At 43.3% G+C, this 12,591-nt stretch overlaps 1 protein-coding gene across 3 annotated transcripts in view; it reads right to left on the bottom strand.

The window, feature by feature from the left end:
- aff4 (AF4/FMR2 family, member 4) overlaps nt 1-12,591 on the bottom strand; it is a 28,682-nt gene that overhangs the window by 5,276 nt on the left and 10,815 nt on the right. For 2 of the 3 annotated variants that reach the window (XM_030100299.1, XM_030100297.1), the window contains exons 2-16: nt 9,079-9,208; nt 5,624-6,418; nt 5,285-5,323; nt 5,017-5,103; nt 4,650-4,677; nt 4,491-4,554; nt 4,232-4,324; nt 3,858-4,002; nt 2,983-3,733; nt 2,666-2,817; nt 2,426-2,511; nt 1,838-2,075; nt 1,277-1,374; nt 758-821; nt 9-145 (exon numbers count right to left, since the gene is read on the bottom strand). In XM_030100299.1, the coding sequence (XP_029956159.1) occupies nt 9-145; nt 758-821; nt 1,277-1,374; nt 1,838-2,075; nt 2,426-2,511; nt 2,666-2,817; nt 2,983-3,733; nt 3,858-4,002; nt 4,232-4,324; nt 4,491-4,554; nt 4,650-4,677; nt 5,017-5,103; nt 5,285-5,323; nt 5,624-6,418; nt 9,079-9,204 (2,903 nt within the window). In that variant the 5' untranslated portion in view covers nt 9,205-9,208. The remainder of the gene's footprint in view (nt 1-8; nt 146-757; nt 822-1,276; nt 1,375-1,837; nt 2,076-2,425; nt 2,512-2,665; nt 2,818-2,982; nt 3,734-3,857; nt 4,003-4,231; nt 4,325-4,490; nt 4,555-4,649; nt 4,678-5,016; nt 5,104-5,284; nt 5,324-5,623; nt 6,419-9,078; nt 9,209-12,591) is intronic. The other variant, XM_030100298.1, reaches the window with a different exon arrangement.

Genomic DNA, 12,591 nt, shown 5'->3' with positions numbered 1-12,591 from the left:
GTCCTTACTTGATGAGTTCCACAGTTTCGCCATACATGGGGAAGGGAGATTTGGCCTCTTGAGCACTCTTTTCCAGAGCATTACCACATTCGATGAAGGACACCACAGCGTCCAGGTAGTAAACGGCCTTCTCGAAACGGTCCAACTGTTCAGAAAAAGAAAAACATTTTCATTTGTGCCCGGTGTTGCTTCCCAAGTCAGTGGCTACGCTCTCGTCCAACACTGCATGGCCTTCACTGACTGTTCCAGTTAAAGAGGGTGAAATGCTGTTCACATGAGAGTGATTTGATATGGCTGATACAGACGTGACATGGACGAGAAAGTTCTCTAACTGTATGAACTGTGTTTGTGTTGGTCCTCAACGATCTTACATAAGAAAGAGTAACAGCTCCTCATATTATCCATGCCGGTAATTGATACCAAACACGCAGTTATATATAACCACAGTAGCCAGGTAACAAGACTGTAGCTCTACTTTTTTTTTATTTTGGGGGATTTTACTTAAGAAAACAAGTTGGAAAAAAACAATATAAAGACTAATATAATGATCCAACAAGCAAATGTATCAACAACTGAGACTACATATCAACCAGTGGCATTAAGCTTGATGCAAAATATCACTCGGGTTCAGTTTCCAAACGTGTTGACCTTGTTGTCCTCTCCTCTCACTGCTTTGCATGCAACAACTGACACCACAACTTCTCAATTACACCAGCAAATGGTGATTTAGTGTGCGTGTGTGTGTGTGCGCTCTTACCAGTGCATCTGCATTGTGTTTAAGTTTCTTGGCCTCTTGTAGGTAGTGATCTGCTGAATGGACCCTGAAAGGAAATTCATTAGCTAAATTAACCAAATTTGATTTACCTGTGGAGGCGGAAAAACAAAATAATGTTAACAGAAACGGTTTCCAATGCTGTGTCTTGGCTCAGTTTCAGCGTGTTCATTCTCTAATCACGGAATCTCTAAAGTAAAAACACAAAGAATGTCTGAAACCCTTGAAAATCTCTTCCATTAAATCAAAATCTGAAACAAAAGGCATCAAACTAAGGGCCCAGGCTGTGTTGTTTCTTTACCTCGGCATGAAAAGAACAGAGATTCCCAGCAGAGAAGCTTTTAAAATGGAAATTTACATCATCTTGCTGGCATGCAGACACATCATTCATGACCTCCCCAGCCTCCTACAGCTTTATGCATCAAAGGCAACCCTAGATCCAACAGCCATTCTCTCGGTGTGCCCTGCTGAGGGGTTATCCGCAGTGGAAAGGTCTCCTCTTACCTGTCCTCAAACACCAGCTTGGATCTTTGAGACTTGGACCCATCTGTGGAGAGTGGAGGCACAGCCAGCTGGTTATCGCAGCCCTTTGAGGATTTCTCCTGCAGAAACAGCGAGAGGAAATACACGTTGAAGAGGGGTGGGGGGGAAGAAAGGATCTTGGTTTTTGAAAAAGAGCGATAAAAATGGAAAAGGCAGCAAGAGCACGGTCAAGAGGAAATAAATTGCCTCCGAGTAGTGACAAAAAAAAAAAAAAAAAAAAAGAAGTAAATACTTGAATTGTGGAGTCTTTTATACTGTGACGTTATAGATTATACTGTAACATTTAGGAGAAGCACGAATATAAACATACACTTTCATCCATCAAGCTAGCCTAACTGTTTGTCTTCTTCTCACAGCAACAACTGTTTTGTCCTCTGTGCAGTCGCTTTATCTCCGGAGGGAATACACACACGCCGCGCAGCTGGGCGTGAAAACCTGTTCTCAGACGTCGCAGGATCCAGTGTTCGCCGGGTGTCCACGCAGGCGGCGAGTGCCCGGCGATAAGATGAGACTCGCACCCACCTTGCAGTCACGTGTGCTGCGTCCCTTGTCCTCTCCTTTTCTGTGTTTGGAGGTGGAGCTGCCCTTGGTGCCGTGGCTCCCCTCTTTCCCACTTCCTGCGCCGCTGGACAGCGAGGTGGACGACTGGCTGACCGTCCTCTTCCGACTCGGATGCTCTGCCTTCGGCGTTCGCTGGAGGCCGGACATAGAAGGAGAGGGGACCGGCTCCTCTTTCTTCTCCAAAGATCTTTTAGACCTGCTTGAATTTGAATCACAAAAAAAAAAAAAAAAAAAAAGACATATTTAGCAACGTTGTTCAACTAAATAAAAATTCTGATGTCTTTCAAGAAATACATTGCAAAGATGTAGAATTAACGTTGCAGCAACAGGAGGCAGAGATGTGCTAAACATGGCCAAGTTGCTGAACTTTATGCTTTGATTTTACGATGATCATTTGAGTTTATTTTGTGAATTGAAGGACGTCTGGCAAGCTTGGTTGCGCCTCTCAAAAATGAAGTACTACCATCACTCTACGAGCGGCAAGTGTTCCCAGTGTGTAGAGAGCTTTCTGTGAATCTCAATGAGGACAAAAAAATGAAAAATACTCACTCTTTACTGCTGTTTTTATGATGAGACAGAGACTTATCCTCCAGTTTGCACCGCTTCCCCTCTATCTTGGCACTTTCATCGTCATTCTGAAAAGCACAACAAAAGATTTTGCTTTGGATCGCCACCAAGACATAACTGCTGACTGACTTAAATGCAATTTGATGTTTTCATGATTTGTGCAGCGAGAAATACTGAAGTAACATACCAACATCTGAAAGAAAAAAAGAGAACGTGCTCTACCTTGTGTTTCCTCTTGGCTTTGCTTGAGCTCTTCTCGGTGCTCTGCTTGCTGAAGTCTTTGCTGTCCCTGTCCAGAGAGTCGTCCCTCTCCACTTTTATCTCTGCGGGCTCTTTGTAGGGCCGCCCTGGGATTCTCAACAACAAGCTGAGATCTATAGGAAACGGGAAGGAAAGGGAAGGGCAGGTAAGGTTTGATCCTGAAGTAAAGAAAACCTGTGGTGTAATATGTCCTCTGGCTAGATGAGCGCAATACCAAGACAGATAAGAGAGTCCATTTATAGTACGAGAATGAATGTTGGGGAGTAGTTTTGACTAACCTATCTTCACGAGTAAAACCTGCTGCGGCGGCTGCCTCGCAGGGTAGCGCTCCTCAGGGTCACTGAGCGGAGACAACAGTTCTTTCTCTTCCATAGGAGAAAACACACACACAGGGGTTCTGATGCTCTCTGTGTATTTGGGCGTCTGCGACGAGGACGGGATGCTTTCGTTCCCCTCGGAGTCCGACGACGAGGAGTCCGTGTCGACAAATTCTCGAGACTTCTGGGAAGTTTTGCTGGCTATCTTGCCCTTGCGTTTGTCGGCGGTGGTGGTGACGGAGGCCGCGGTGGGCCTCGGTGAGGATTTGGGCTCTTTTTTGATGCTTGGCTTACGGGAACCTTTAGTGGGAGCTTTGGGCCGAGGTATGTCCGGAGCGGGCTCGGTCTCCACTCTCAAACCTCCCTTGGGTTCCTCAACCACGGGGGGCTTCTCGGACTTTTTGGGTTGCTTTTTACCCACTCGAATTCGAGGATTTGCGCCACCCTCGCTCTGGGCGGGCGACTTTTGCCTCCCACGGCCACCTTCTGCACCCTTCTGCGCGGCCCGCAGGTCCCTGCTCGGGGTGGGCGTCGCCGAATCTTTCGAGCTCCCTCCCTGGCTGCCGTAGCCTCGCCCTGAGCCGTTATCTCGACCTTCTTTCTTGCATTTGGGTGGAGCATTGCTGCTGTCCACTGGAGACGCAGGGGAAAGCTGCTTCGTCTTTTTGAACCAGTTGTCCAGTTGCCACTTGTTGGCCATGTGTTGTTCAGGCTGGAGAGACACGAGAGGGCAGAGAATTACCATCTTAAAATCATCTCTCAAATTTGTATATTATAAATTTAGGTATCTTTCTAATCGCTTTGTGGAAAGTTACAAGTTACTGTTCATTATTTACTTCGGGAGAGGCGGGTCGCGGCTGCTCGTTGGCTTCGCTGTCGGTCGTGCTGCTTTCGCTCTCGCTGTCCGAGCCCGAGCTGCTCTCGGACCCGCTGTGGCTGCTGGAGTCGTCTCTTGACTGGTCAGCCGCTTCGCTGTTCGTGCTGTTGTTAAGACAGGAGAGAGTCAAACAGGGTAACTGTATGGAAAACGAGTATTGCAGTCCCACTTCTAGCCATGGTTCACATAAGGACCCTATTACGTCACAGCATGTGTTTCCTATCTTTGCTACAAAATTCCTCTATGTGAAGATTTTATGTGACCAGCATGGTGATATTCTAAACTCAGCATTAAAATGTCTCCTACATCCGTTTTCTCAGCTCTAATCTTTACCTTGCTGACGTGTTCCTTGAGGCATTCTTGGCAGAGTCCTGTTCTCCATCACTGTCCTCACTACTGCTTAGCTTCAGGTCATCTTCTAGCATACTGAGATGCAGAATAAAACATAATTATTTCTTTGTATCATCGATAAGGAGGGTAACTGCTGCAGTTTGACATTAACTAAGTCATATCTGTTTACTGCTACTTAGCGCTGTTGGCAATGCCACTATTACTAAGGGCTGATGAATAAAGGGAAGGGTGGATCACTTACGTTGGCTGGTCATCGCAGGCTTTGGGCTGGTGGCTGCTTGAGCTTTTGGATGAACTGGCTCGCTCTAAAAACACACACACACACATAAAATTATATAACTCAATTGTGTTACATACATATTAATCTCAGGTGCTGATCAGAAAAGAATTTGAGACTTACTGTGTCCACTCGGAAAAGGGTGAGTATCCTAGGGCAGAAAAAAGAAAAAATCTTAAGAATTAATTTCCTTAGCTTGTTCATTTGGGGCTTTTTTAACACAAAAATATGTCTGCAAATTAAAAAAAATTGGGAATATGTCATCACAGAGAATATGTGAAATGTAATTTAGCATTCACTCAGTTCATGTATTTATTAATAAAAAACTCTGTCTCCACAGAGTCAAAGAACTATTAAACAGGTTTTCTCTGAATGTCTATGTGAGGTCTTTCTATGGCGCATTAACATAAAGAAAAAAAAATTAAGATTAATCAAGCCTGAATTCATCATGACAGCCTGAATTACAAAAAAACACTGGTGCAGTCCTGACCTTGGTGGGGAATGGAAACTTGGAGGGCTCCGTTTTGCAGGGGGTGTGGATGGCTGTCAGCGGTGGAGGCCACGACTGAGTCATTTCCTGAATTAAAAAAAAAAAGAAATGCCCACAGGGGAAAAGTGCAAATTAGCTGAAAGTTGAGAATAATATGAAATGCCTTTATTTGGTTGGATACATTAGAACACCCGTGATGAATTTGTGGCTTGACGAAAGATGAAAAATATTCAGAAAGTGCTACAAAAATGCAAAATAGTGCTCATACCTTTAGAATTTCATCTACGCAGTTGGCATCCCCGGATCCCTAAAGACAGAGACGCCGTGCTTAGCAGAGACATTTTGAGTTCAGAGAGTCACGCTTGAGCAACTTCATGAGACCTACAAGTTTGCTCAGATATGTACAACAGCTGGAAGGTAATTTATTGCACTACATTGTTAAAGTAATGCATTGTTTTTAATCATTTGGACTGTTTTGCCAGAGTAAGCCAAAAATTTAAAGGCAGTTTCATTTCTAAATGATAGATTCATAGGTTTCTCCTGTTTGCACAAGCCTTTAGAAGATGAATGGGAAATAAAATCTAGTCCTTCCAACAATGACTCTTACCTCCACGGGTTGCGAGGGTATCTTGAGTTTGGAAAGCGAGGCTTTTCCATTGGACTTCATCTCTCCCATGGTGCTACTGTGCGACTGTCCGCTGTAACTTTCTGCTTGCGAGCTCTTGGGTTCCGCGGTTTCCTGGCCATCCATAGGCCGCACGTATGCCGTGGGCTTCTGCTGCATGGGGATGGGCTTGGACATAAGAGACGGGGGAAACGACTGGCTCGAGTGCTGTCCGCTGGGGAAGGAGGTGTGAACCCGTGAGGGAGAGTCCCAGTTTGCTTCCCTGTCGCGTGGGGACTTGGAGCGGTAACGTTCTTTGCTGTGGTGCTGCTCGGCAGACAAAGAGCTCCGCGAGTGACCGCTGGAGGAGCTCAGGGAGCCCTTAGCTGGACTCGACGTGTGCGACTTCGAGTGCTCCGAGCCGCCGCTGTGTTTGCTCGACTTCTTTTCCCGCACCTCCCCTCTTTGGCTACTGTTGCTGCTGCCGCTACTTCCCCCGTTGCTCCTCTGGCTGCTATGTCCGCCCTGGAGTCCTGAGCGTTTCTGAGACTGGGATGATGATCCCCCTGCTGCAGGGCCGACAGGAGTCCACTTACTGCTCTGGCTGCTGCCACCGCTACCGATGCCACGGTGGTCCCCGACAAACAAGGGTGGGCCCGACTTGTCCTCTGAGGAAGACGAGCTGTTAGAAGGTTTTCCAACAGGCTTTGGAAGTGTGTCACCAATCGGTTCTTTCATCTCGTCGTAATTGCCCAGCATGCTCTGAATACGGCTGGACAGTTTATCTTCTTTACTGGTCTACAGACAAGAAAGAGGGGGAAAACGGACAGAATGAGGAAATGCAGGGAAAAACAAAAACAATTACTGGTACAAGTTTAACTTTTGTGCTTTCATAGTAATGGTTAAAAATTGATTCCAAAGAACCACACAGAAACTTGATATTAAAAATTCAGATTTTCATTGAACATAAACTAAACTGTTGCATTATATTAGAAATTGTCTATTGGAAATAGAAAAGGCTCTGATCAGCTCATCACAGAGTTAGTACTGCGCAGCCCAAACCCATCTGTGAAAACAGATAAGGGTCAGCCCACAGTTCCAACACAGAGGTGAATCAATCACTCTGAGGCCACGGATTCCAGTCAACCCATCTGCAAGTAGCCCGTGACAGAGGCCTGAGCTCAGTATCCAGTTTCACACGAAGCCCCACACCGCCGTTTTGTTTGACAGATTCAAACTGAAGGTGAGGAAACACAAGCCGTTATCTGCAGCAGGAAATGTAACCAAATTGGTCATAACGTACGCTCCACCACCTCCTGCGAGCATGTCGCGTCAGTGAACAGGAGAATCACACACTTTTCTGAGGCACTCTTGCCTTGACATGCGCTCTTAATCCAAGTTTTGTTTCTAGAAAGCTTCAAATGCATACCGATAGTGGCACAGTCACTTTGTTGGCAGATAAACCTAAAAGCTACAAAAAACTACAAAAGTGCTTAAGGTTTAACTAGAAACAGCTGAATCATTAGTTTCCTTCACAAACTGTGTTTACAGCCACATTGATTGCAACACTGTGTTCTGCAGAATAAAAACAGCCAATAAACAACACAGTTGTAGTGCAGTATGATTATTGTATTGACATCAAACCTGTATATTATCTAATATTGACTGCATTAAATTTCTCTCAGTACACACTTCCATGTTGCTCTGTAATCTAAACAAACCTTGACAGAAAACTGAATAATGCCAAAGATTTGTTTCTCTGTCAAATGAAAATTCCCGATCATGAAGTGGTGCTTCGATTATCAGCAATATCCTTCCCAGCAACAGAAGTACATTACAAAGGGAGGAAAAAAATTAAACTAACACATCAATTTCTCTCTGATTATGTAGCCAAATGCAAACATGACTGTCTTTATCAATTTTTAATTCACTGAGGCACATTTTTGCATTGTCTCTGGGGATTAGTACGATCTCACCACATGTAAACAAAGTCTTTATGGGTAACCAAACCTGATATTTAAAAGTTTGATGATTTTTTTTTTTTTTATATCTCTCTTTCCAACTTAAAACATCATGCCTCAACCATAACATAACAAAAACTTGAAGAAGATTGTGCATCTTGATGGAGCGTTTAACGCTCTTCGCTGTGTGCAGCTGAGCGGGTACGAGAACCCTGCACCATAAAAAAATATTACTGCTGTGCTGGTCTACATCTGGGAGGCCACAGCTGCAGCTGTGAGCACACTAGGTCTTTAAAGCAGAACACTGTAAACTTCCACTTAGTGGAGCGTGACAGAGAAGAAAAAAAAAAATTCAAACTGAAGCTTACATAAGATTTGCACAAGCAACAATACCAGGTACAAAGTACAGAACAGCCAATAGACTCAGGTTGTCCTTACCATGATGTCCCATCTCATATTTTAAATAGTTTCACTGTTCTGAAGTCAGAGAAACAAACATGCATGACAGCATCATTTGAGGAAATTCATTCTTTCTTTCTAAAGGTCAAGGGTTGTTTTTTTTTTTTTGTCCATAATGCCAACGTTTTTATTTTCCTCTTTGTTGTGGTTCCAAACACACAAACACACACACACAGAAACGCCAACACTGGCCACTCACCAGTGGTGGCTTTTTTATTCCCAACCTGTCAGGACACATTCCTCGCTGCCTCTTTGATGGCTGGCACTAGCGAAGGAGAGGAGCCACTTACATCTGTTCAAATCTGGTTAGTGGCAAAGATTAGACCCACAGAGAACTCAAATCCTCTTTACAATTATATTGGCTGGGCAGGAGCCGGCTGGCCTACATTTATGTGTGTCTGTAAGCACAAGAGGAAGGCGCGCTAAGAACAGCGGTGGAACATCCTTTTGTTTACTTCCAATAAAGCTCACCAAGGTCACATGGTGTCAAAAAAGTTAACTGGGTGCTTTGTTGAAAATTAGACTATCACACTAATCACAGGGGTAACGTTCAATCGTGAATGTACAAAACATTTTATTCTTTCTTTCTTTAATGACACATGATTAAAACGAGAATATAATTATGTCTTTAAGTTTGTGTGTTCACCTTGATTAAACGTTTAATATTCTTGCCAGTAGAATGTGTTCGGACAAGTTCAACAAAGCAACTCCTGCATGGGGACTTGGACCTTTTGACTTTCTCACACACCAACTTTAAACAATACAGGCACTGCAGTGTTATGAGGATAACTGTAAAAACGCCCGTCATCCATTCAGGCAAGTATCACAAAAAGAATACGTGAGGAAGGATGTCAGGAAAGAAACACGGAAACAAATAGTTGGAGAGAATAATGTTTTAAAGCAAATGTAACCAAACTGTTTTGCCATACTGTCTTCTCATCGTATGTGCAGTTCCCACTTCCTGTCTGTGCTACACATTCCTTGCAAGTGACTGATCAATTACATGCCGAGAGTAAAGGCGAGTGAGGGGAAACGTACCACTTTGTAGGGTTCAGAAAAGAGAGGGGAATTTGCTGGAAAGGCCTCTCCTCCTCCCTGTTGGATTTCTTGATTTCTCCTTTCTCTTTCTTTCATTCGGAGCACATTCCGGTCCTCACGGTTCATGTTGCTGTCAACACAAAAAAGAACAAATCGAAATAAAAAGCGTGCGGAGGAAATGTGGACAAAAAGCAAGCTCTTCATGTCATGATTGACCAAGGATGGCTAAAAATGGGCACTACTACAAACTAAACCCTATAAAAAAAAAAAAATCTAAATTATGTCTGTTAATGATCTTCTTCCTCATCGAGAAATACAACTGAAAATGGAGACCAATAATTTTATCAGTACATTCAGTCACTGCTTTAGGCAAATGGCAAAGTGGACAACCATTATCGAAACCCAAAACACGAGTGACATGCAGATGACCTGTGGAGAAAGTAGTGTCTAATAAGCTTTGAGCAGTCCAGACGCTGTGCAGTAACGTCTTCGGCGGGTAATCTCCTGGTACAGACGGTCAATGAAACTCCGCACAACAGCAGAGAAAACTTTTGATCGCGTTGTGCGATTTTATGAACCGCATCTTTCTGAGTACGACTTAATAGACAAAACAGACACACGCCCATTACAACTGCAGCTGAGAGAAGCCAAACCATCCGCAGCCTGCCTTTATTTTCCTTCTGAGCGTAGTATGTACAGAGCAAACATAAACAAGCAGCGAGGCGTTTAAGGGCAGCGTCCTAAGAGGGAGCGTGATTCGACACAGGCACCGCCCCGCGTCATAAAACTGTGTACACTGTGAGGGAGAGAAGGCCGGGGCTGTTAACGTCTTTCTAATGTACGCTGAAGCCTCAAATAATGCCACTGGCAGGAGTAAATGGCGATTTGGGGAGAGGAGGCACGCTCAGCCCTGCTTGTTCAACGGGAAGCAGTCACAACACTTGAAATGAGAAATGAGCATAATGTCAGCCAGGCATGTCGCCTACCGATTGACAGCTGTGATTTTTTTAGACTGTTGACAAGGTGTGATTATGCAGCCGGCACAGAATCTCCTCATACTTTAGACACACATTACACAAGGCTGTTTTTAATCTCCACTAAGTAACACTGAAAAGATGTAAGAAAGCAGATGGAAAACTGATTCCTAAATGAAGCTGAACAACTAAAGCTGTTGCACAAAGCAACACCTGTGTCAAATAAATACAGACTGCATGTACGAACCATAACCCTCCTGTGGACTGTCATTTAAAACATGAACAATAAGGCATGTCGTCATATCCCGCAGAACGATTGCTGTCAGCAGCATCTAACTGTAGGCAAAACTTATCAATGGGTCTAAGGCGTAGTTTACAAATCACTTTTTACAAAACCTCTGCCTGTTTTACATCATCAACATCACCCAACTGTGAGTCATCATTACGCACAGCAGGCAAATGTGATTTACGCTACAACTATGCTACATTCAAGCAATTCACAGGAAGCCATCCAAGCTGTAACCACTGACTGAAACATTGTATTGGCAACAGTTTTATCAGAAGAAGGGCAAAGAGAAGTCCATTGTTGTGCAACACATTTATCATCCCAGCTTAGACTAGACGGAGTCAAAACCTGAAAAAACACACACTTTCCATAATGACAAACCTGCTACGACGGAACTGACCGCTGATTACCTTGTACAGACAAGTGTCTACTAAAACTTACAGCGCAGATCATTTACTCAAGCCATAATCCAGTAAATTGTGCCTCATGCCAGTTATTTAGCCTGCTCTACCACACAGCGGACAAGCACCAACTATCATTTGAGGGTCTTTCATGCTATAAATGATGTCTGTGGCTTCAGAGGTGGCCCTGGAAATAATGCTTCCTGCATTTCAATGGTCTCAGGGCGTGCTCAAAGAAGTCAGGTTTGGCTAGGTTAAAATGAACCTTGGTGTCATTGCTGAGCTACTGCTGCATTTGTGGTAGTGTGAAAGCCGCTATTTGAAACACAAAGAAGGAAGACAGCGTCAAGAAACATGTTTTTCTTATATATACATTTCCACTTAAATCTGAAAGCAACAATAACCAAACTTAACTTAAAATGCATTGTATCAGTGACTGAATATGACACGCAACACCAGAAAAACAAATCATCGCATTAGTCTGAATAAAACTGGACTTTGCTGAAGGATTATAAATCTTCACAACATATGGAGAAAAGCTGTGTTTGGTAGCTTGACTGAGTCAAAGCTTTCAGAGTTGGATTAACATATCCAAATAACGTGATTGAAATCAGATCTACTCCTGCAATGTTTATACAGAGCAGTCAGACTGATACGGGACGAGGTGTTCTGTGAACGCATGAAAACTCGGCAGCGAATCTTGACCCAGAATTCAAACAGCATGAAAAAAAAAGGCAAACAGGACCTCAAACAAGAGCCAGCTGACTGCAACCTGTAAACACCGTCTACCGGGTTGCTGCAGTCCTCGCTCGCCTTTGATTGCTGTGGTCTGTGACGTCGACGGTCGACCGGAAATTATAAAAGAGTGTATATTCTCACCAATCACTGTGGAGTTGTAGCTAGTATCAAAAACTAAGCATGTAAATAGTGATTTTTAGCAGATAACAATTGATGTATGCAACAGAGACATTACTGGTAATATTAAAGAAACAACAGGAACTGTGTTGAGAATTGTAAAAAGGTATGCCACACTAACATTACCTTTAAAATAAGAATAACAAGATTCAAGATATCTCCCAAAGAGTCATTTGTTGCACCACTGTGAACTCATGATTAAATCTTGCACACACAGAGTTGCCCTGTTTGTGTGCTGTAGCCGCAGTCATGTTAGTGCATGCATATGTAAACGAGACTACTGATGTAATTTTCAGGTGTGACGGAGTCACGGTTGTCACAATATTGATCAAACACCCCTGGCCAAGTTTCTTTGCAAACACTATTCTCAGCCCTTCGATCTAATTAGCGAGTTTTACACAGATAATGATCAGGAGATACCTTTGTTTGTTTAGATTACAACTAATTAAGATGTGACAGAAACTCAAGCAAAGAACAGATATTTTAAAAAGTGGATCTTCTGCAGTTTCAGTACATATCCCTTCAATTATTGTTCAATCGGAAATAAACACTGTCCAACCAGGAAAAAAGTTGGAATCCAGCAACAGCTAGTTTCTAGATAAATGTGAATTATAAACATCAGCCTTCCATAGTATTTCTGCTGTAATCATTAGAGATATAACCCCCCCCCCACCTAAAAAATAAATAAAAAATAAAAAATTGAAGATGGGAGTAAACATTGTTCCAACCATGGTACTGACATTACATTTTTTGTATCAAGTATTGTGCATGAAAGTAGAGCTGCTTCAAAACTGCAAATTAAAAAAATAGAAAAAAAAAAAGATTTCATTTTAAAACTTAAACGGCTGAAAAACACTTGGTCACCATTAAACGCCTCCACTTCGAACATTCAACAGTGTTCCATGTATGAGGGCTACAATGTGTGTGAATGGTTTAG

The sequence above is a fragment of the Salarias fasciatus genome, chromosome 10 (genome assembly GCF_902148845.1).
Source record: "Salarias fasciatus chromosome 10, fSalaFa1.1, whole genome shotgun sequence".
Classification (NCBI taxonomy): Eukaryota; Metazoa; Chordata; class Actinopteri; order Blenniiformes; family Blenniidae; genus Salarias; species Salarias fasciatus.
This window is presented reverse-complemented; position numbering and strand designations above follow the sequence as displayed.